This window comes from Bufo bufo, chromosome 4 (assembly GCF_905171765.1).
Source record: "Bufo bufo chromosome 4, aBufBuf1.1, whole genome shotgun sequence".
NCBI lineage: Eukaryota > Metazoa > Chordata > Amphibia > Anura > Bufonidae > Bufo > Bufo bufo.
The window spans coordinates 117755281-117780574 of record NC_053392.1 but is presented as its reverse complement, the minus strand read 5'-3'; the positions used below and the strand labels follow the sequence as shown (position 1 = coordinate 117780574).

At 44.8% G+C, this 25294-nt stretch overlaps 1 protein-coding gene across 39 annotated transcripts in view; it reads left to right on the top strand.

Moving 5' to 3' along the window:
- LOC120997603 (saxiphilin-like) overlaps positions 1–25294 on the top strand; it is a 390951-nt gene that overhangs the window by 210402 nt on the left and 155255 nt on the right. Inside the window, exons 3-4 of one of the 39 annotated variants that reach the window (XM_040427743.1) lie at positions 535–643; positions 11078–11308. The exons of the other annotated variants lie outside the window; for them this stretch is intronic. Coding sequence (XP_040283677.1) covers positions 535–643; positions 11078–11308 — 340 coding nt within the window. The remainder of the gene's footprint in view (positions 1–534; positions 644–11077; positions 11309–25294) is intronic. 39 annotated transcript variants of the gene reach the window in all.

Below are 25294 nucleotides of genomic sequence, written 5' to 3'. Positions count from 1 at the left end.
CCAACATGCAAAGCATTGTGAGAGCTCTGATGGTAGAGCAAAGCTTTAGGTCAGATGTTTATTTCCTCTGACAATCAACAGAACATTCAAATATGTTGTGTAAGAAACAGAAACAAATAGAGACGTACTGTACCTTCAAACAGATGGGCAGCTAGGAGTCGGACCCCCACCTATCTGATATTGATGACCTGTCCTGATGCCAAAGCAGTGAAATTGATATTCTGGTATAAAATAAATATTTTTCAATACCTTTAGGGTATTTCAGTAAAGTAGATCCCCTTTTAGCTAAAGCGGAGAGAGGCAATACTGAGATTCTCTTGCTTTTGACTGTTTACATGGGTAGTCCATTGATTTAACAGTGTAATCCTCAATCTATCCTGCTGAGGCACGACAGGGAAATGAAACATTTGTTGTTGGATTCACCCATAGATTCAGCTGATCACTGAGGGCTGCTGTGATCGACTGATTTTTGGGAAAACACTCTTAAAAAGAATAGAAAAGTTCAATATCAACAATGAAAGTATTGTTTTACAGGCTGGAGAAGCAGATGCTATTTCTCTGAATAGTGAAAATATTTACAAAGCTTCATTAAATCCTTTTAATTTGAAGCCCATCATGACCGAAACATATCCTTCCCAGAAAGGTAAGTAGTAACTGCATATTTCTGGATATTTTTTTTTTCTTTACTGTGAAAAAAATTACTAAAAGTTAAAAAGTATAAAAACCAGCCTGATAAGTCTACAGCCTGAAGGTGCCCATATAGGTTAGATTTCTATCTAATGTGTATGGTGGTCACCCAACTTTCTCTTGATGGCACATGTCGGCAGAAAGAAGGATATTTCACCTAATCCTTTATTTTCTCTCTCGCCATTGAAAACACTTTCATGCTGAGCTGAACATCTGAGAGTCTATTTATATGGAGGAGTCAGGTGGAAAATTTGTTCTGCTAAAAGAAAAGAAGTAGATAAGTAGATAACTGATGAACCGGCTCCCCACATGGGCCAGATCCCTTGATAAAGGTCATTAGTGACCAAAACGTTGGGACTTCTTTTGACGGCCTCATATCCTGTTGCATATTCTGGATGAAAATTAAACACAAAATGATGTAACTACACAAATATGCATTAAAGCATCACTTCAAAAAGAGTCCTTTGGTGTGCCATAGATCTTCCTTTCTATAACAGACTTACTTTTGTCCTCTATAAGCACCCACCACTAGAGGGTGTGCAGATCTCATTCTTATGAAAAAGGGGACAGTCTCATGGACATTGCCAGAACCTTGCACAAGCCAGCTTACTTTTTTTTAAAGCATTTCACAACTCGGTTAATGATGTGCGCCATGCAGGGAGTATTTGTTATTTCCCCCAGGTTCAGGATGACCACGATGTTGCGGCCATTGTCTTTGATCACCTTGCCCAGTTGGAGTCGGTGAGGTGACAGCCAGCAGGATGTTTGCTGCTTCATGTACTTTAGCAACTGCTCGCTTGTTTAGCTACTCTTTACCAGCCTGATCAGCTTTAACGCTGCATGGCAACGCTTGACTTGACACATGTGTTAGGAAGGAGGGGAGCGGGACCAATGACGTGCTCTATAGTGTTGAGAGCGAATATTCGAATCGCAAATTTTAATCGTGAATATCGCCACTTTGAGAATTCGCAAATATTTAGAATATAGTGCTATATATTCGTATTCGCGAATAGTGTTAAATATTCTAATCGCGAGTTTATCGCAAATTTATTGTGAATATATTACATTGCGAATTTGAATATTGCCTATGCTGCTCATCACTAGTGCTCTGCTGCTGTTGGGGATGGGAGTGTATCCATGAAGGAGGAAGTGGAGGAGGCAGAAAAGTTCCTGGTGTGGAAGCCAGCCAGATGCAATCATTGTGGGGGGGGGGTCAAAAGGACCAGGCCATGTTGCTATGGTGCTGCCTTGCCGCTACCACAAAAAAACATTGACTCAGTTGGCCATGAAAGACATGTACTATCGCTGTCCGTAACAGCCGCCCTAGGTGTCTTCCTGGAGCATCAGAATCAGAAGGAGTGACCCGCTTTCTTTGCCACGTGAGAGTACAAGGCATTATTAAATGGTACGGCAGCGACTGCACCAAAAGCAACTTGACCAGGTAGGGTTCAGCTTGTAGGCAAATGAATTGCTGGTCAAGAAAAGTTTTTTATATCATTCCATTATAGATGTCTCACAATGGAGCAGAAAACAAGGAGGAGACTTAGGCTACTTTCACACTAGAGTTAATATTTTCCGGTATCGAGATCCGTCATAGGGTCTCAATTAGAGATGAGTGAATTGAATCCCACGAAGTGGAATTTGATCAAATTTCAGGATAAATTTGATTCGCCTCGAAGCCGAATTTCCTTGTGCTTTGTGTTAGCGAATCGATTTAACCTGAAATAGTGCAAAAAATTAAAAAAATTATACTTACCTCCTCCATTTGCTCGCGACGGGCCACAAGCCGCCATCTTGATTGAAAATCTTGGCCTAAATCCTGTGCGTGGTGACGTGTGATGTCACCACGCTGGCTGGCGTGATGACATAATCTGGCGCCGTACGAGATTTTGCTCCAGATCTTCAAGCAAGATGGCGGCGGCCGGTCCCCCATGAGCAAATGGAGGCGGTAAGTTTGATAAAAAAAATGTAATGTTAATTTCACACTGTTTTTACACTCAGATGCCGTGATCATGTATGAACGCGGCATCTGAGGTGTAAAATGCCACTGCTTACAAAAAAGTGCTCTTCATGACAAAGTAATTCGTAACGGGGCAAATTTTTTTGTAAAATTCGGCGAATAAGCTGAATCGAACTTTTCATAAATTCACTCATCTCTAGTCTCAATACGGGAAAAAAACGCTTCCGTTTTGTCCCCATTCATAATTCAGTATCAGCACTACTAACAGATTTGGGCCTAATGTCTTTTGTGTGTTAAAATATGCAGATTCAGAAAAAAAGCTTTCTGTAGTGTAAAACACAAGTTGTCAACCTACTATGAGATTATTCCCCCCAGTCTGTAATAGAAATATTTGTAGTAGAAATTCACTTGCATCAGACTTTGTGTAAGGAAAGGTAAATCTCTTCACCACTCAGACAAAGGTGTTTTCATGTTCAGTTCTGCTGAGCACTGCTTCCTCCTGCCCAGTCTGCTCACCTTTTTTTTCTCACTCACAAAAGGTGTAACAATAGAAAAGGGGCCGGCCTGTCACCCGACCACTTACTTCATTTAACAAGGATACAGGAAGTGATGACATACAGGAAGTGATGATAGAGGAAGATGAGAAACCACCATCATTTACAATAACATAACAAACACATGTATACTATAACCTCCCATTACCACTGGAGTTAACTTTATCCAGCCTTGCTCAGTGATCAATGCCAAATAAAGTTACTATGATCCTCATGCATGTTTATTTACAGGACAACGTCATTATCTCCAGTGGCTGATCAGGCGCACTAGAGACAACAAACGCACGTTCCTTTCATATATTGTTCTCTTAACAAATGTATCCACACCAAACCAATAAATCCGCGTCTTGCGCGGGGGCGCTAGCCGGCGTCCATACATTCGCCAAGAAAACACTGCTCTGCTAAACATATCAGTCTCCCCTGGCCCACAGCCCAGTGCATAGCATATTGGACCATTCGCCGACGGAGACCACAGCGCCTGGCAGCCATGTCTCCACATACACAGGAAGATATCCACTCCAATGGTTTACCCTGACACTGAGAGACATGATGACAATACACAATATATTAGAAATACATCCTAATAAAATTTCCACAACACCACACACACACACAAACCAACAAAAGAACTGTCTGGAGATGCACCAACACAGATTTCAGTCTCATATTTCACATTATCACTCGGAGATATAATACTCTTACACACATACTGTATACTCTTTTTTTTACCGAAAAACACAAACAAAAAAATTAACTGTCTGGAGAGGGAATGACACAGATTTAGGCATAGTATTTAATGTTATCATTCAGAGATATAAACTGCTACCCTCTGTATTGTAAGACAAACGTATACACTATTTTCCCAAACCCATAAAAAATATATACAGTACAGACCAAAAGTTTGGACACACCTTCTCATTCAAAGAGTTTTCTTTATTTTCATGACTATGAAAATTGTAGATTCACACTGAAGGCATCAAAACTATGAATTAACACATGTGGAATTATATACATAACAAACAAGTGTGAAACAACTGAAAATATGTCATATTCTAGGTTCTTCAAAGTAGCCACCTTTTGCTTTGATTACTGCTTTGCGCACTCTTGGCATTCTCTTGATGAGCTTCAAGAGGTAGTCCCCTGAAATGGTTTTCACTTCACAGGTGTGCCCTGTCAGGTTTAATAAGTGGGATTTCTTGCCTTATAAATGGGGTTGGGACCATCAGTGGCGTTGAGGAGAAGTCAGGTGGATACACAGCTGATAGTCCTACTGAATAGACCAAGCATGTCAAACTCAAAGGCTAACATGGGCCAAAAAAACAAAATTTAAGTTTATGTGGGCCGCATCAAAAAAAAATAAAAAAATCGTACATTTTCATAGAACAACATTGTTGTTTCATGACTGCTGACCCCCAACATCCCGTTGCCCAATAACACAAGTGAGACCTATATATATATACAAATATTAAACTTCACTATAAGACGCACCTAGGTTTTTGAGGAGGAAAATAAGAAAAAAATATTTTTAACCAAAAGTTGTGCTTTTTGTGGGCTTTGAATTAATGGTGGTCTGTGCATGACACTATTATGGGGGATCTGTGGATGACGCACTGTCATGTGGGGGATCTGTGGATGGCACTGTTATGGGGGACCTGTGGATGGCACTGTTATGGGGGATCTGTGGATGGCACTGTTATGGGGGATCTGTGGATGGCACTGTTATGGGGGATCTGTGGATGGCACTGTTATGGGGGATCTGTGAATGGCGCTGTTATGGGGGATCTGTGGATGGCGCTGTTATGGGGGATCTGTGGATGGCACTGTTATGGGGGATCTGTGGATGGCACTGTTATGGGGGATCTGTGGATGGCACTGTTATGGGGGATCTGTGGATGGCACTGTTATGGGGGATCTGTGGATGGCGCTGTTATGGGGGATCTGTGGATGGTGCTGTTATGGGGGATCTGTGGATGGCACTGTTATGGGGGATCTGTGGATGGCACTGTTATGGGGATCTGTGGATGGCACTGTTATGGGGGATCTGTGGATGGCACTGTTATGGGGGATCTGTGGATGGCGCTGTTATGGGGGATCTGTGGATGGCGCTGTTATGGGGGATCTGTGGATGGCGCTGTTATGGGGATCTGTGGATGGCACTGTTATGGGGGATCTGTGGATGGCACTGTTATGGGGATCTGTGGATGGCACTGTTATGGGGATCTGTGGATGGTACTGCTATGGGGTGGGATATCTGTGGATGGCATTGTTATGGGGTGGGGGGATCTGAGGATGGCATTGTTATGGGGTGGGGGATCTGTGGATGGTGCTGTTATGGGGGATCTGTGGATGGCATTGTTATGAGGTGGGGGATCTGTGGATGGAACTGTTATGGGGTGGGATATCTGTGGATGGCATTGTTATGAGGTGGGGGGATCTGTGGATGGAACTGTTATGGGGGGGGATCTGTGGATGACACTGCTATATGTCATCCACAGATCCCCCTCATAACAGTGTCCCCCAATACACCGGGCCCCGCCGCTCACCGAAGTATTTATAAACGTGAATCCTTATCCTGTTATTAAGTTGAACTAACGCTGCCCTCTCCCATGTTCCCCTGTATCCCCATAGCACTTACTTAAGCTTTCATAGCAGGCAGAGCGGACGGCACCAGTAACGTCACTCACTGACGTCGCGCGTCTGCTCCGCCTGCTTCATTCATAAAGAGGGCGGAGCAGGCGCTCGACGTCAGTGAGTGACGTTACTGCTGCCGTCCGCTCTGCCTGCTATTGAAGCTTAAGTAAGTGCTATGGGGAAACAGGGGAACATGGGAGAGGGCAGCGTTAGTTCAACTTAATAACAGGATAAGGATTCACGTTTATAAATACTTTGGTGAGCGGCGGGGCCCGGTGTAAGAGTACAGTGACTGCACCGGGCCCCGCCCCTAGTTACGGACTCCAGCCCCTCCTCTCTCCCGGATCATACATAGCAGTGCATCTTTGCCGGGCCGCAAAGATATTCATTGATGGCCGCATGCGGCCCGCGGGCCGCATGTTTGACACCCATGGAATAGACTGTTAGAATTTGTATTATGGCAAGAAAAAAGCAGCTAAGTAAAGAAAAACGAGTGGCCATCATTACTTTAAGAAATGAAGGTCAGTCAGTCAGCCGAAAAAATTGGGAAAACTTTGAAAGTAAGGGCTATTTGACCATGAAGGAGAGTGATGGGGTGCTGCGCCAGATGACCTTGCCTCCACAGTCACCGGACCTGAACCCAATCGAGATGGTTTGGGGTGAGCTGGACCGCAGAGTGAAGGCAAAAGGGCCAACAAGTGCTAAGCATCTCTGTGAACTCCTTCAAGACTGTTGGAAGACCATTTCAGGGGACTACCTCTTGAAGCTCATCAAGAGAATGCCAAGAGTGTGCAAAGCAGTAATCAAAGCAAAAGGTGGCTACTTTGAAGAACCTAGAATATGGCATATTTTCAGTTGTTTCACACTTGTTTGTTATGTATATAATTCCAGTTATATACATTCATAGTTTTGATGCCTTCATAGTCATGAAAATAAAGAAAACTCTTTGAATGAGAAGGTGTGTCCAAACTTTTGGTCTGTACTGTATATATTTGAACTGTTTGCAAATGCCCTGACACAGATTTCAGACTGGTAGTTCACCTTTTCACTGATAGTTCAAATGCTATCTATACTTTGGATGGTAAAACAATGTTGTACAGTTATGAGCTTATTCCACTCCTCCCCTTCTGTTAAAAAGTCTTTCCAGTAAGTTCTTTTTGAGGTTCTGCGGCAGCTGCAATTATGTTATAAGGCAGTAATTGCAGTTAGAAGGCCTTGCCAGGCATACCCAGCATCAGCTCCTCACGTCTAACTCCCTGGCTGACAGCTTTCCCTGCCTTTCCCTATTATACGCAATTCTTCTTCTTTCTAGCCTTTCCCTTCACTGTCCCTCACACTAAAATGCAAACTTGATTGTACACTGTGCCTAAGGTAATTTTCTGTCAGACACTGCAAGACCAATGCACAGCCCAACACAGAATGACATTCTGCTTGTTCTGCAAGGGCACCACTGCCTTCTGCAGCACTAATTGGCTCATTAAAGCCATCTGTCAGCCTGTGAGCCAATCAGGGCAAGCCCCCACCCCCACTTCCTCTTATGGTCATGTGGGCATCCTTCTTCTTCTTTCCCAGTGCTTTTTCCCGCTGACTATGTGCCATTTTACTGGATTTCTCTGAAACTAACCTGAAAAGCTTTGGATTTGCCTGCTGGACTAAATTTTGGGAAGTTACTAACTGTTCGCTCATCTCTATTTAGAAACAGACACTACAAGTAGCAGCAAACGGTTTTGTGTGCTAAGACATATGTAAACACTGAAAACATGGATTATCCTGAATTGTATTACTGGTATACTTACTATACATGAAAAGTTGAGATTATTTGCGCAAATAAAAAAAAATTGTGTGGGTTCAATGACAGTGACTCAATTATTTTAAAAAATTCTTCCAAAGTGAACAGAGAAAGACTCGCATGCATGGCCACCTCTCCATTCCTAGAGATGCACATCAGCGCTTCTTTCTTGTAACAAGTGCAAGTCCCTGAGGTGTAGATATTACAAAAATGTACAGATGGCACACCCTCTTTAAGAGATTATTTGAAACTATCGGTGTGATTAAAACCTCTGGAGCAGTGTTAGCATAAATAGCACAGCTATTTATGTCAAATTAAACATAGCAAGATTGAAAAGAGGTGAAGTGTGACCTATATTGTCTTCCACTTACAATGTTGTTCTAACACCTCTCCTGAGGCAGTCTAATCACATTTTCATCTACACTACGTGCAGAATTATTAGGCAAATGAGTATTTTGACCACATCATCCTCTTTATGCATGTTGTCTTACTCCAAGCTGTATAGGCTCGAAAGCCTACTACCAATTAAGCATATTAGGTGATGTGCATCTCTGTAATGAGAAGGGGTGTGGTCTAATGACATCAACACCCTATATCAGGTGTGCATAATTATTAGGCAACTTCCTTTCCTTTGGCAAAATGGGTCAAAAGAAGGACTTGACAGGCTCAGAAAAGTCAAAAATAGTGAGATATCTTGCAGAGGGATGCAGCACTCTTAAAATTGCAAAGCTTCTGAAGCGTGATCATCGAACAATCAAGCGTTTCATTCAAAATAGTCAACAGGGTCGCAAGAAGCGTGTGGAAAAACCAAGGCGCAAAATAACTGCCCATGAACTGAGAAAAGTCAAGCGTGCAGCTGCCAAGGTGCCACTTGCCACCAGTTTGGCCATATTTCAGAGCTGCAACATCACTGGAGTGCCCAAAAGCACAAGGTGTGCAATACTCAGAGACATGGCCAAGGTAAGAAAGGCTGAAAGACGACCACCACTGAACAAGACACACAAGCTGAAACGTCAAGACTGGGCCAAGAAATATCTCAAGACTGATTTTTCTAAGGTTTTATGGACTGATGAAATGAGAGTGAGTCTTGATGGGCCAGATGGATGGGCCCGTGGCTGGATTGGTAAAGGGCAGAGAGCTCCAGTCCGACTCAGATGCCAGCAAGGTGGAGGTGGAGTACTGGTTTGGGCTGGTATCATCAAAGATGAGCTTGTGGGGCCTTTTCGGGTTGAGGATGGAGTCAAGCTCAACTCCCAGTCCTACTGCCAGTTTCTGGAAGACACCTTCTTCAAGCAGTGGTACAGGAAGAAGTCTGCATCCTTCAAGAAAAACATGATTTTCATGCAGGACAATGCTCCATCACACGCGTCCAAGTACTCCGCAGCGTGGCTGGCAAGAAAGGGTATAAAAGAAGAAAATCTAATGACATGGCCTCTTTGTTCACCTGATCTGAACCCCATTGAGAACCTGTGGTCCATCATCAAATGTGAGATTTACAAGGAGGGAAAACAGTACACCTCTCTGAACAGTGTCTGGGAGGCTGTGGTTGCTGCTGCACGCAATGTTGATGGTGAACAGATCAAAACACTGACAGAATCCATGGATGGCAGGCTTTTGAGTGTCCTTGCAAAGAAAGGTGGCTATATTGGTCACTGATTTGTTTTTGTTTTGTTTTTGAATGTCAGAAATGTATATTTGTGAATGTTGAGATGTTATATTGGTTTCACTGGTAAAAATAAATAATTGAAATGGGTATATATTTGTTTTTTGTTAAGTTGCCTAATAATTATGCACAGTAATAGTCACCTGCACACACAGATATCCCCCTAAAATAGCTAAAACTAAAAACAAACTAAAAACTACATCCAAAAATATTCAGCTTTGATATTAATGAGTTTTTTGGGTTCATTGAGAACATGGTTGTTGTTCAATAATAAAATTAATCCTCAAAAATACAACTTGCCTAATAATTCTGCACTCCCTGTATGCAAGTTGAAATCAACATCTTACTTTCATAAGGTTCTTGACCTCGTGTTGATCATGATAAACAGATTATGCAGACTAATTATATATCGCCAGAATTTAATGTCTGAGATTTCTTGCACAAGTATTTCTAATTGAGAAAGTCATTCAGATAACTAGTGAAACATCTTCAACAGAAAATTTAAGTCCAATTACTCTGACTTATTAATACTGACATATCATGACCAGGATGAATAGGATCCTCCATAAAATGAATACAAAGTTTGGATTTAAAAGCTAAAATCACAAATGTTAGAATCAACATAACACATGAAAAGGAAGAAAAATGCTGCAATAGTTGACATTGCTTTTGACTTGTCCCCTAAAGAACCATAATTAATGTTGGGACATTGCTACGAATAGACTCTGTCCTCGTGGTTCTTTATGTAATTTCTCTTGTACACCAGTGGATTGACATTGGGGGATGGGAGACTGTTTTTGCTATCTTTGTTGTCATTTCAGCTGGGTACTAATAATGGCAAGGCAGTGATTAACATGCAGACTCTAACGCAAAAGAGATTGAATGAAGCTATAGAAAGAATTAGATAATCTTTCTATTGTGTCTAGGGAAATTGGGAATAAGTCAGTGGAATTATATTGTATTATGTTCTTTATTAAAGGGGTTTTCCTAGTTATATTTATTGATGACCTATCGTCAGGATAGGTCATCAATATCAGATTGGCTGGGGTCCAACACCTGGTACCCCCGCCGATCAGCTGTTTGAAGAGAAGGCGCGCGCCGTGCCAGCGCTGCCTCCCCTTCACTGTTTACCTTCTAGCCGTTGCATCTGCAGCGGTGAGCAGGTGTAATTACACCCAAGCCGTCCCATTCATTTCAATGGTACAGATCGCTTTTATACAGCGATCCGTACGATTGAAATGAATGGGACGGCTTGGGTGTAATTACACCTGCTCACCGCTGCAGATGCAACGGCTAGAAGGTAAACAGTGAAGGGGAGGCAGCGCTGGCACGGCGCGCGCCTTCTCTTCAAACAACTGATCGGCGGGGGTGCCGGGTGTTGGACCCCAGCCGATCTGATATTGATGACCTATCCTGAGGATAGGTCATCAATAAATATAACTTGGACAACCCCTTTAACTCTTCATAACTCTTTATAAACTGCTTTTTTATTTTGAATGGTTTTATGCAGGGTTTTTTTCACTTTTCCAGTCCAGGTTTTTGAGATCTCTTGGGTATGTGTCTTAAATAATGCCCCCTGTTCTATGCTTTTGTTGTAACCCGAAGGAGGTGGTTCGTCCTCCAAAACGCATTGTACGTTAGAAGCAACTTTATGTCAATTGTTATTAATTTATTTAAATAAAAGTTTTAAGATCCTGTGTCCAGAAGCCTGCATTATATGGCAGGGCCCTGATTATATGGCACCTAACCAAATTTAGTTCATTTTAACAGAACTTTAAATTTTTTCAATATAGATATCAAGGTAAATCAGGGCCCTTGTCAAAAGGAACGTCAGCGGCAACGTGAACGAGGACGACCCCTACTGGGTGCTTTTGAACCCAAGTGTGATGAAAAAGGAAACTATCAACCAAAGCAATGTCATGGCAGCACCGGCTACTGCTGGTGTGTTAATGAAGAAGGAAAAACGATTGATGGTACAAAAACTCCACCAGGACAGAAGTCTCCAACCTGTGAAGACCATCAACGTAAGACACAGTTTTTAATTTTATTTAGTAATCTGCTGTATACATGCATAGAAAATACAGTGCTGTCCATAATTATTCATACCTACCCCAGGCAAATTTTGACTTAAAGTTACTTTTATTAAACCAGCAAGTAATTTTTTGACGTGAAATGACATAGGTGTCTCCCAAAAGATAATAAGACGATGTACAAGAGGCATTATTGTGGAAAAAAAACTTTTCTCAGCTTTTATGTACATTTGAGCAAAAAGTGTCCAGTCCAAAATTATTCATACCCTTCTCAATAATCAATCGAAAAGCCTTTATTGGCTATTACAGCAATCAAACGCTTCCTATAATTGCAGACCAGCTTTTTGCATGTCTCCACAGGTATTTTTGCCCATTCATCTTTAGCAATGAGCTCCAAATCTTTCAGGTTGGAAGGTCTTCTTGCCATCACCCTGATCTTTAGCGCCCTCCACAGATTCTCAATTGGATTCAAGTCTGGACTCTGGCCGGGCCACTCCAAAACGTTCATGTTGTTGTCTGCTAAACATTTCTTCACCACTTTTGCTGTGTGTTTTGGGTCATTGTCATGCTGAAATGTCCTCTGGTGCCCAAGGCCAAGTTTCTCTGCAGACTGCCTGATGTCGTTGAGAATCCTCATGTATTGCTCTTTTTTCATGGTGCCGTTTACTGTGATTAGGTTCCCTGGTCCATTGGCTGAAAAACACCCCCAAAGCATTAGGTTCCCACCACCATGTTTGACAGTAGGGATGGTGTTCTTTGGGTTGAAGGCTTCTCCTTTTTTACGCCAAATGAAGGAAACATCATTGTGACCAAACAATAAAATTTTTGTTTCATCTGACCATAACACAGAAGACCAGAAGTCTTCTTCTTTGTCCAGATGAGCTTTTGCAAAGGCCAAGCGAGCTTTTGTGTGTCTTATCTGGAGAAGTGGCGTCCTCCTTGGTCTGCATTGTGCAGTGTCCGTTGGATTGTCTGCCTTGAGACATTGCCACCAGCAGAGCCCAGATTCACCAGGATGGCCTTGGTGGTGATCCTTGGATTCTTTTTCACCTCTCTAACTATCCTCCTTGCCAGCACAGGTGTCACTTTTGGCTTCCGACCACGTCCTCTGAGATTTTTCACAGTGCAGAACATCTTGTATTTTTTGCTCAAATGTATAAAAAAGCTGAGAATTTTTTTTTTCCCCACAATAATGCCTCTTGAACATCGTCTTATTATCTTTTGGGAGACACCTATGTCATTTCCCGTCAAAAAATTACTTGCTGGTTGAATAAAAGTAACTTTAAGTCTAAATTTGCCAGGGGTATGAATAATTATGGGCAGCACTGTATATATTACATGCCAATCTAATTGATTATTGAGGATCCTACCTCTGGGAATCCAACTGATCACAAAGATGGACACCCCATACTCATCAGGGACCTCTGAAATAAATGAATCAGCATGTAGAACATGCAGACTGCCACTCCATTTATCTCTACTGGAGTTCCAAAGACAGCTGAGTCCAGTGCTCAGCTATTTCAGGAACTCCCACAGAGGTGAGTGGAGAGGCAGTGCACATGCTCATCCTGGTGCTCCATTAATTTTGGGAGACCCCTTGAAGTACAGAGTCCTGTTTCTGTGATCTATCTGGGTCTCAGTGGTAAAACCCCCACCAATCTGATAGTTATCCCCTATCCATAATGTGTCATGACTAGAGTTGAGCGGACACCTGGATGTTCGGGTTTGACGGGTTTGCCGAACTTCGGAAAAAAGTTTGAGTTCGGGACCCGAACTTCACCCGAACTTGACCCCGAACCCGAACCCCATTGAAGTCAATGGGGACCCGAACTTTTGAGCACTAAAATGGCTGTAAAAATGTCATGGAAAGGGCTAGAGGGCTGCAAATGGCGTCAAAATGTGGTTAAGAGCATGGCAAGTGCTCTGCAAACAAATGTGCATAGGGAAATGACTTTAAATAACATAAAATACGTAAAAATAAAAAAGAATAATCTTGATCTAGGAGGACCAGGTCCATATGGAGTAGGAGGTTGAGTAGGCGGTGGATGTGACAGTGTCGGTGGAAGCGGCGGTGGAGGAGGAGGTAGCCTACACTGGTTTTTGGTTTTAAATTTTATTTTTTAAATTAGGGTACACCCCAAAACATTGGGAAATATAACCAATATAATTGGTGAATTTCACCATAAAATGTAAATGACAATTTTTTTTTTAACCGGCCTACTAGGTATAGCAGTGGTACTATACACCCAAAAATTTGTTAATTTCAACAGAAAATGTAACTGACAATTTATTTTTTATTTTTTACCGGTTTACTAGGTATAGCAGTGGTACTATACACCCAAAAATTGGTGAATTTCACCCGAAAATGTAAATGACAAAGTAGTAAATGATATAAAATAAAACACGTACAAAAAAAATTAAATGGATTTATGAGGTGGAGTTGCATATGGAGTACTAGTTTGAGGAGGCAGTGGACATAACGGAGTAGGTGGAAGTGGCGGTGGAGGAGGACGAGATAGCCAACACAGGTTTTTGGTTTTAATTTAATTTTGTAAAATTAAGGTACACTCCAAAAGAGTGTGAAATATCCAAAATACAAACATGAGCAATTGCGCTGCAGTATAACAATGGCTGCTTAGTGCCGGTATACATGTCTATTCTGCACAATGTACGGACAAGTCCTGAGGGATCCATGCCTGGTTCATTTTAATGAACGTGAGCTTGTCCACATTGGCTGTGGACAGGCGGCTGCGCTTGTCTGTGATGACGCCCCCTGCCATGGTAAACACACGTTCAGATAATACAATGGCTGCAGGCCAGGCCAGCACCTCCAAGGAGTAAAGGGCAAGCTCCAGCCATGTGCCCAATTTGGAGACCCAGAAGTTGAAGGGGGCAGACCCGTCATTCAGTACGTGTAGACGTGTGCACACATACTGCTCCACCATGTTGGTGAAATGCTGCCTCCTGCTAAGACGTTCCATATCAGCTGGTGGTGCTGGTTGATGTGGTGTGCTGACAAAGCTTTTCCATATTTCGGCCATGCTAACCCTGCCTTCTGAGGTGCTGGCGGTGCCCCAGCTGCGTTGGCGACCTCTTCCTCCTCCTCTGCCTTCGCCTTGTGCTTCCACTGTGCCCCCGCTGTCAGGTGGGAATGCCACCAACAGCGCGTCTACCAGCGTGCGCTTGTACTCGCGCATCTTACGATCACGCTCCAGTGACAGAATTAAGGACGGTACGTTGTCCTTGTAACGGGGATCCAGCAGCGTGGCCCCCCAGTAATCAGCACAAGTTAGAATGTGGGCAACTCGGCAGTCATTGCGGAGACACTGCAGCATGTAATCGCTCATGTGTGCCAGGCTGCCCAGAGGCAACGAAATGCTGTCCTCTGTGGGAGGTGTATCGTCTGTGTCCTCTGTATCCCCCCATCCATGCACCAGTGATGGTCATGAGCTGGTGTGGGTGCCACCCTGCTGTGAACATGGTTCCTCCTCCTCCATCTCCTCCTCCTCATCCTCCACCTCCTCATCCTCCAGAACTGTGGCCTGGCTGGACAATTGTGTACCTTGGGTTTGTAAGTGTAGGAACCCACCCTCGGAGCCACTTGGGAATGACTGGCTGGAAACCTACGAAATGATCCCTCTTCCTCTTGTGCCACATCCTCTTCCATCATCGCCAGGAGTGTTTTTTCAAGGAGGCATAGAAGTGGGATAGTAACGCTGAGAACGGCGTTATTGGCACTGGCCATGTTGGTGGAGTACTCGAAACAGCGCAACAAGGAACACAGGTCTCGCATGGAGGCCCAGTCATTGGTGGTGAAGTGGTGCTGTTCTGCCGAGCGACTCACCCGTGCGTGCTGCAGCTGAAACTCCACTATGGCCTGCTGCTGCTCGCACAGTCTGGCCAGCATGTGCAAGGTGAGCGGTGAGCATATGAGGCGGTGAGCGGGAAGGCCGAAGTTACGCTGCAGCGCTGACAGGCGAGCAGCAGCAGGGTGAGAATGCCGAAAGCGCGCACAGACGGCCCGCACTTTATGCAGCAGCTCTGACTTGTCGGGGTAATTTTTAAGGAATCTCTGCACCACTAAATTCAGCACATGCGCCAGGCAAGGGATGTGCGTCAAACCGGCTAGTCCCAGAGCTGCTATGAGATTTCGCCCATTATCGCACACCACCAGGCCGAGCTTGAGGCTGACCGGCACAAACCACTCATCGGTCTGTTGTTCAAGGCTCGTCCACAGCTCATGCGCGGTGTGGGGTTTGTCCCTCAAACAGATACGTTTTAAAACTGCCTGCTGTCGTTTACCCCTGGCTGTGCTGAAGTTGGTGGTAAAGGTGTTACGCTGACCGGATGAGGAGCTGGTAGAGGATGAGGAAGCAGAGTAGGAGGAGGAAGCAAACGGAGGCAAACTGAAACGCCCTGCAATCCTCGGTGGTGGAAGGACATGCGCCAAACTGCTATCCGCCTCAGGCCCAGCCGCCACTGCATTTACCCAGTGGGCTGTTATGGAGATATAACGGCCCTGACCGTGCTTACTGGTCCACATATCCGTAGTCAGGTGCACCTTGCCACAGATGGCGTTGCGCAGTGCACACCTGATTTTGTCCCCTAATTGGTTGTAAAGGGAAGGGATGGCTCGCCTTGAAAAGTAGTGGCAGCTGGGCACGACGTACTGTGGGACAGCCACCGCCATAAGGCCTTTAAAACTATTCGTCTTCACCAGACGGAATGACAGCATTTCAAAGGCAAGTCATTTAGAAATGCTGGCATTCAGTGCTAGTGATCGCGGGTGGGTAGTGTGTGTACTTCCTCTTCCTCTCCAGCGTTTGGGAAATGGAGAGCTGAACGCTTCCGTGGGACATTGTGGAGATGCTTGGTGACCCAGGTGTTGGTGTTGCTGGCAGATCCTCTGTTTGCGGAGTGGCAGGTGGCACTGTCACTCCAGAGGTGGATGAAGAGGCCGCGACTGCAGCAGAAGAGGAAGCAGGAGGAGCCAAAGACCTTTCTTGGTTTTTGAGGTGTCTACTCCACTGCAGCTTGTGCTTTGCACTTAAAGGGCTTCTGTCACCCCACTAAACCGTTTTTTTTTTTTGTTTACTAATAATCCCCACACTGCGAGCTCTGCATACATAAGTTAAATAATCATTTTGGTTCAGTAGAATTTGATAAAAAGCTATTTTTAAAATATGCAAATTACCTTGCTACCAGCATCCTCCGATCCTAATGACGCCCCCTCCGCATTGTGATTGACAGGGCCAGGGAACAGAATCGCTCTCTGCTGGCCCTGCCTGTTAGCATTCAAAATCTGGCGCCTGCGCCGCGGCCGTACCTATCTTCAATCTGCGCAGGCGCACTGAGAGGTGGCCACTCGCTCGACCGCTCCATCCTCAATGCGCCTGCGCCAATGACGTCACATCTGCACCCGGCGCAGGCGCATTGAGGAGCGAGCGGCCGCTTCTCAGTGCACCTGCGCAGATTGAAGATACAGTGGGATGCGAAAGTTTGGGCAACCTTGTTAATCGTCATGATTTTCCTGTATAAATCGTTGGTTGTTACGATAAAAAATGTCAGTTAAATATATCATATAGGAGACACACACGGTGATATTTGAGAAGTGAAATGAAGTTTATTGGATTTACAGAAAGTGTGCTATAATTGTTTAAACTAAATTAGGCAGGTGCATAAATTTGGGCACTATTGTCATTTTATTGATTCCAAAACCTTTAGAACTAATTATTGGAACTCAAATTGGCTTGGTAAGCTCAGTGACCCCTGACCTACATACACAGGTGAATCCAATTATGAGAAAGAGTATTTAAGGGGGTCAATTGTAAGTTTCCCTCCTCTTTTAATTTTCTCTGAAGAGTAGCAACATGGGGGTCTCAAAACAACTCTCAAATGACCTGAAGACAAAGATTGTTCACCATCATGGTTTAGGGGAAGGATACAGAAAGCTGTCTCAGAGATTTCAGCTGTCTGTTTCCACAGTTAGGAACATATTGAGGAAATGGAAGACCACAGGCTCAGTTCAAGTTAAGGCTCGAAGTGGCAGACCAAGAAAAATCTCAGATAGACAGAAGCGACTAATGGTGAGAACAGTCAGAGTCAACCCACAGACCAGCACCAAAGACCTACAACATCATCTTGCTGCAGATAGAGTCACTGTGCATCGTTCAACCATTCGGCGCACTTTACACAAGTAGATGCTGAATGCGAGAGTGATGCAGAGGAAGCCTTTTCTCCGCCCACAGCACAAAAAGTGCCGCTTGAGGTGGGCTAAAGCACATTTGGACAAGCCAGCTTCATTTTGGAATAAGGTGCTGTGGACTGATGAAACTAAAATTAAGTTATTTGGCCATAACAAGGGGCGTTATGCATGGAGGAAAAAGAACACAGCATTCCAAGAAAAACACCTGCTACCTACAGTAAAATATGGTGGTGGTTCCATCATGCTGTGGGGCTGTGTGGCCAGTGCAGGGACTGGGAATCTTGTCAAAGTTGAGGGACGCATGGATTCCACTCAGTATCAGCAGATTCTGGAGACCAATGTCCAGGAATCAGTGACAAAGCTGAAGTTGCGCCGGGGCTGGATCTTTCAACAAGACAACGACCCTAAACACTGCTCAAAATCCACTAAGGCATTTATGCAGAGGAACAAGTACAACGTTCTGGAATGGCCATCTCAGTCCCCAGACCTGAATATAATTGAAAATCTGTGGTGTGACTTAAAGAGAGCTGTCCATGCTCGGAAGCCATCAAACCTGAATGAACTAAAGATGTTTTGTAAAGAGGAATGGTCCAAAATACCTTCAACCAGAATCCAGACTCTCATTGGAACCTACAGGAAGCGTTTAGAGGCTGTAATTTCTGTAAAAGGAGGATCTACTAAATATTTATTTCATTTCTTTTTTGTGGTGCCCAAATTTATGCACCTGCCTAATTCTGTTTAAACAATTATAGCACACTTTCTGTAAATCCAATAAACTTCATTTCACTTCTCAAATATCACTGTGTGTGTCTCCTATATGATATATTTAACTGACATTTTTTATCGTAACAACCAACGATTTATACAGGAAAATTATGACGATTAACAAGGTTGCCCAAACTTTCGCATCCCACTGTAGGTACGGCCGCGGCGCAGGCGCCAGATTTTGAATGCTAACAGGCAGGGCCAGCAGAGAACGATTCCGTTCCCTGGCCCTGTCAATTACAATGCGGAGGGGGCGTCATTAGGATCGGAGGATGCGGCTGCTACCAGCAAGTAGCCGCCCTACTTGCTGGTAGCAAGGTAATTTGCATATTTTAAAAATAGCTTTTTATCAAATTCTACTGAACCAAAATGATTATTTAACTTATGTATGCAGAGCTCGCAGTATAGGGATTATTAGTAAACAACAAAAAAAAAAAAAACGGTTTAGTGGGCTGACAGAAGCCCTTTAAATGCCTGGTCATGCAGGTTGTGCTTAGGTTGAGAACGTTTATGCCTCGCTTCAGGCTCTGATTGCACAGCGTGCAAACCACTCGTGTCTTGTCGTCAGCATATTGTCATGCCAGGGAACTCCTTGGAGCTGGCTTTGGTGTGCCCGGTCCCTTGCTGCGGTGGGCAGTAGGAGGCGTACTGTCTAGAGCAGCGGTCCCCAACCGTCGGGCCGCGGCCCAAGACCGGGCCCTGGAAGATGGTTTGCCGGGCTGCGGCGATCAGGGCAGTCTTTAACTCTGTACTAATAAAGCGCTTCCATTATGGAAGCGCTTCATTAGTACAGAAGGACCAGGAAGCGGTGAAGGATCTGTACTCACCACTTCCTGGTCCACGGCTCGGCTATCGGCTGTGCAGGGCTGCGCACAGCGTGAGGCCGCTCTGTGACCTCACACTGTGCGCCGCTATACACAGCCAGCCGACAGCAGAATGAAGAGGATCGCGATGGTGACCAGGAGCAGGAGAGGAAAGTGTTTTTTTTTATTTTATTTTATTTGCACTAGGGGCTGATGGCTGACCTGGGGGACATATGGCTGACATGAGGGGCAGACATAAGGGGCAGGCATGAGGGGCAGACATATAGCTGACATGAGGGGCAGACATATGGCTGACATGAGGGGCAGACATATGACTGACATGAGTGGCAGACATATGGCTGACATGAGGGGCAGGCATGAGGGGCCGGCATGAGGGGCAGACATATGGCTGACATGAGGGGCAGGCATGAGGGGCAGACATATGGCTGACATGAGGGGCAGACATAAGGGGCAGGCATGAGGGGCAGACATATAGCTGACATGAGTGGCAGACATATGGCTGACATGAGGGGCAGACATATGACTGACATGAGGGGCAGACATATGGCTGACATGAGGGGCAGGCATGAGGGGCCGGCATGAGGGGCAGACATATGGCTGACATGAGGGGCCGGCATGAGGGGCAGACATATGGCAGACATGAGGGGCAGACATATGGCTGACATGAGGGGCAGACATATGGCTGACATTGGGGAGGCTTATGGCTGACATTGGGGGGGCTTATGGCTGACATTGGGGGGATTATGGCTGACATTGGGGGGGATTATGGCTGACATTGGGGGGCTTATGGCTAACATTGGGGGGCTGATAGGTGGCTAACATTGGGGGGCTGATAGGTTGCAAAAATTTTGGAGGTTGATCTGAGCCATTGTGGGTCTGATCTGAGGTCTGATTAACAATTGGGGGTCTGATTGCTGGTCTGACCTGAGGTGTAATGAAAAATATTTTTTTCTTATTGTTCTCCTCTAAAACCTAGGTGCATCTCATAGGGCGAAAAATATGGTCCAGTGCAGCAGAGACCATAGTCAGTTTATATAGTCGTTATATAGTGTTATATATTTTAATATACACCTTGTGTTTTGTTATGCGCATGAATCAGTCAGCCCCCCCCACCCCCTAAGCCCCCCCCCCAGAACCCCCGCTCCCTTCCCCAGGGTCCCTGGGAAAATTGTCTTGCATGAAACTGGTCCTTGGTGCAAAAAAGTTTGCGGACCACTGGTCTAAAGGACGGCCGCTCCGCTTCTGCACCCTGCTCCCTCTTCTGCTGTGCTGGTTGCTCTGTACGACCACCGCCTCTTACTCCGAACTACATCGGTCACTCGCATGACCTTGATTCCATGTGGGGTCGAGGACCTCATCGTCCTCCACATCATCTTCCACCCAGTCTTCACCCCTGATTTCCTTGTCGGTCTGCACACTTTCGAAAGCCCCAGCAGTTGGCACCTGTGTTTCGTCATCATTCGAGACGTGCTGCGATAGTCCTCCCATGTACTCATCTTGAAAAATAAGTGGTTGGGCATCGGTGCACTCAATCTCTTCCACTTCTGGGGCAGGGCTAGGTGGATGGCCCTGGGAAACCCTGCTAACAGAGTCATCAAAAAGCAGAAGAGACTGCTGCATGACTTGGGGCTCAGACTGCTTGGCTGATTTGGAAGGGGGTGAGGTGAAAGACTGATGGACATCGGCTGCAGGTGCCAACTGTGGTCTTTCAGCAGGAGACTGGGTGGGAGACAATGTGAAGGAACTGGATCCACTGTCAGCAACCCAATCTACTATCGCCTGTACTTGTTCAGGCCTCACCATTCGTAGAGCAGCATTAGGCCCGACCAAATACCGCTGTGGGTTTTGTTGCCTACTCGCACCTGAAGAAGGGGTTTCACTTATGCGTGTAGCTGGCACAGATAGACCACGTCCTCTCCCTGCAACAGGAGCTCCAACAGCAGCACCACGACCTGGGCCACGTCCCTTATTTGACGCTCTCCTCATATTTTTTGAATTTAGGATCTTGCCTTAAATGGGTGTTTAATTAATAGTAGAAAAGAACGACAGTATGTAAAGTATGTATCTCACACGGCCTGAACCAGACTAGGCCTCAATTAAAGATTTCTTTGCACAAAATGGCTATATTTCAAATGGCTGAATCAAACCCCTGTATGTATAGGGAGGATCTCACAGCGCTGAATCAGTGTAGGCCTGAAGTAAAGATTTCTTTGCACAAAATGACTGTTTTTCAAATGGCTGAATCAAACCGCTGTATGTATAGGGAGGATCTCACACGCCCTGAATCAGAGTAGGCCTGAAATAAATATATCTTTGCACAAAATGGCTGTATTTCTAATGGCTGTATTTCAAATGCCTGATTAAACCCCTGTATGTATAGGGGGGATCACACACGCCCTGAATCAATGTAAGCCTGAAGTAAATATATCTTTGCACAAAATGGCTGTATTTCAAATGGCTGTATTTTAAATGCCTGATTCAAACCACTGTATGTAGGGGGGTATCTCACACGGTTTGAACCAGTGTAGGCCTGAAGTAAATATATCTTTGCACAAAATGGCTGTATTTCAAATGCCTGATTCAAACCCCTGTATGTATAGGGGGGATCACACATGCCCTGAATCAGTGTAGGCCAGAAGTAAATATATCTTTGCACAAAATGGCTGTATTTCAAATCCCTGATTCAAACCCCTGTATGTAGAGGGTGTATCTCACACGGTCTGAACCAGTGTAGGCCTGAATTCAATATTGGTGCACCAAATAGCGGTATTTAATATCTCTGAATGTAACCCAAATGTATTAAGGGTGTATCTCACAATGACATCTGTATCAAAGGCTGCCAACTAAATTTTTTGTGACCAAACGAGTGTTTGTTTAACAACTGAATTTGACAGCAGTATATAAGCCTGTAATTTCACACGTGCTGATGCTGCAAGGCCTGAAAATAGTGTTTTTTTTGTCAAAAAAGTGTGTTTTTCAAACCCCAGAAAATGATGGGTGTATTTCTAGCTTAAATTGCACACTGACTAATACAGATGTTGTAGATTGCCAAAAACGAATTTTTTTGCTAACAGAATATGAAAGCTGTATATATTAAACTTGAATTTAACACTTGCAGATCTGGAAAATACAGTTTTTTGAAGAAAAAAAAGTGTGTTTTTCAAACCCCAAAAAATGATGGGTGTATTTCTAGCTTAAATTGCACACTGACTAATCCAGATGCTGTAGTTTGCCACAAAAAAATGGTGATTTGCAATGTCCCAAAAGCTCAGATTGTCACGGCTGAGGATGGGAGAAATCCTCAGCCGTGTGCCGAAGGAAGATGGTCGCTGCTTGACCAGGACAAACAGGATTAGGGAGCAGGTCACCTCCTACAGCGTCCCTAACCTGACCCTAACTCCTACCTGCATGGGCCGACCTTGAAGGTAGGAGGACCCATGCGCAGGAACCTCGGATTCCTACTCACCCTCCGCCGGTCCCTAGGCTAGGAGTCAGAGTAAGACATCCTGTTCCTTCTGGATCCGGAGGAACAGGAGTCTCACTGGCCAAGCTGCAAGCAAGGGGAAACAAATGCAACCTATGGCAATGGCAGATACTTGTCACAAACATAGCAGAGATCTACCACAGACAACCAAGCCTGGAACCCATGTGGATGTACTGCCCACAGACAGCAGGACTCAGCACACAAACACACAACACACGGGAACCCAGGACCACAGGTGCAATAAAGAAACATAAAACCAAACACATCTTCCAGACACCAAAGGACATATATTTAGCTTATGACCAGAAGGTTGGCCCCCACTGGCAGTTGGTAAGTAACCAGGAGGATGTCTGCAGCCAGCATGGCTGAAACACCCTCTCTGGCTACTGCCTACAACTGAGGCTTTATAGGGCCAAGAGGCCACACCCAACAATCAGACACACCCCGTGAGTAACACACACTGAAAGGGAGTTAACCCTTCCAAAACCACAGAAGGGAAAACATAACTTAAAGGGAAAGTGTCCAAACAACAAACACACTGTGGCTGTTGCCGCAGGCAACGACATGGGTGGCAAGCGTGTCCTGGGAGTCAGCCCGAAAGCCGGGACACTGCCACCACATGTACATCATACCACCAAACGTTGCCACGGACAGCCACAGTGCAGGGAAAATGTCAGTGCACACCAAACATAAACAAAGTGCACACAGACATACAAAAGTGCTTACAAACGCGCACACAACTCCGAGGGAACCGCACACATAGCTGTTGTCCGCGGCAACCGCACTTGAGGCTAACAACCTTATGCCTCAAGCTGCGGTTGACACTACAACCCAAAACCGCGGGCAACAGTATGCGGCTCCCAAGGAGTCACGGCCAAAACCGTGGCCGTGACACAGATGCAGTGCTGGTGCACTGAGCATGCATAAAAAATTTTTGGGGTCAATGGCCTCAGGGCAGGGTGAAACGATTGTGTCCTGCACCCACACAACTATTTCTAGGTAGATCGCTGAGTTAGATTCTCTCCTATTCTCTCCCTGAAATCACAAGTCCAGCAGCATCCTCTCCCTACACTTGTAACAGCAGAGTGACGTGCAGCGCTACGTGACTCAAGCTTATATAGAGGCTGGGTCACATGCTGCTCTGGCCAATCACAGCCATGCTATTAGTAGGCATGGCTGTGATGGCCTCTTGGGGCAAGTAGTATGACGCTTGTTGATTGGCTGCTGTGCAGCCTTTCAAAAAGCGCCAAGAAATCGCCGAACACCGAACCCGAACTTTTACAGAAATGTTCGGGTTCGGGTCCGGGGTCCAAAAATCCTAAAGTTCGGTACGAACCTGAACTTTACAGTTCGGGTTCGCTCAACCATTGTCACGACCAGAATATACCTTTGGGGGACAGTAACACAACAGCTTTTTCAGTGGCTATAGGCTGTCACTCACTGTGTGTCACTGTGCCCGGACAGTTTGATGACATGTTGACACGTCAGCGCGCGTGAGATTTGGCACGTTTTCTTCAATGAAGATTGCCGCGTCGGCCTCTCTGCGAGCAAATGGTGGAGGTATGTATTATTTATTTTTTTGCCGCCATTTCAGAAAAAAATTGATTTGTTACAACAAAGTACAAGGAAATTCGGCTTTGTGACGACTCAAATTTTTTCGCTCAACACTAGTTTTGAGTCATACTCTAGTCATCTCAATTTTTAAGAATAGCTATTTACTAGTTTATGCTGTTCATTTACAATATATGGATTTGTATGTCTATTAAAGTTACTTTCACAGTAGCGTTAAAGTTTTCCGGTATTGAGTCCTAGGGGCTCAATACCGGAATAAAATGCTTCAGTTTTATCCTAATGCATTCTGAATGGATAGCAATCCGTTCAGGATGTATCAGGATGTCTTCAGTTCAGTCACTTTTACAGTATTTGGCTGGAGAAAATACTGCAGCATGCTGCGGTATTTTCTCCGGCCAAAATTCGGGAACACTTGCCGGAATGCCGGATCCGGCATTAATTTTCATTGAAACGTATTAATGCCGGATCCAGTACCAAGTGTTCAAGAAAAACGTATCCGGTTTCCCGGTCTGCACACGCGCAGACCTTTAAAAATGCGGGGGGAAAAAATACCGGATCCGTTTTCCGGATGACATCGGAGAGACGGATCCGGTATTTCAATGCATTTGTGAGACGGATCTGCATCCGGCTCCGGAAAAAAATGATATCCGTTTACTGCCTGCCGGAATCCTCTAACGCTAGTGTGAAAGTACCCTAAGGCTCATGCACACAAACTTTTTTTTTTCCTGTGTCCATTCAGAATTTTTTTCCGGCCCATATGGGGAACCATGCACTTAAAAGAAAAAAGAAATTACTCAGTGTGCATTCTGTGTCCGTATGTCCGCATGGCCGTTCCGCCAAAAAATAGAACATGCCCTATTATTGCCCACATTACAGTCAAGGATAGGACAGTTCAACTAGGGGCCGGACATTCTGTTCTGCAAAATGCGGAATGCACATGGCCGGTATCCATGCTTGGTAGATCCGTAGTCATGTGCATAAGCCCTTATGGGATCCTTCTGTTATTGTATATGTGATTTTCTGTCTTTTAAAAAAAAATGTTAATGCATTATGAAATAAAATTTATATTTATAGATTTATAAAATATTTTAAATATAATATATTTTATATTGAGATACTGTGTGGTTGTA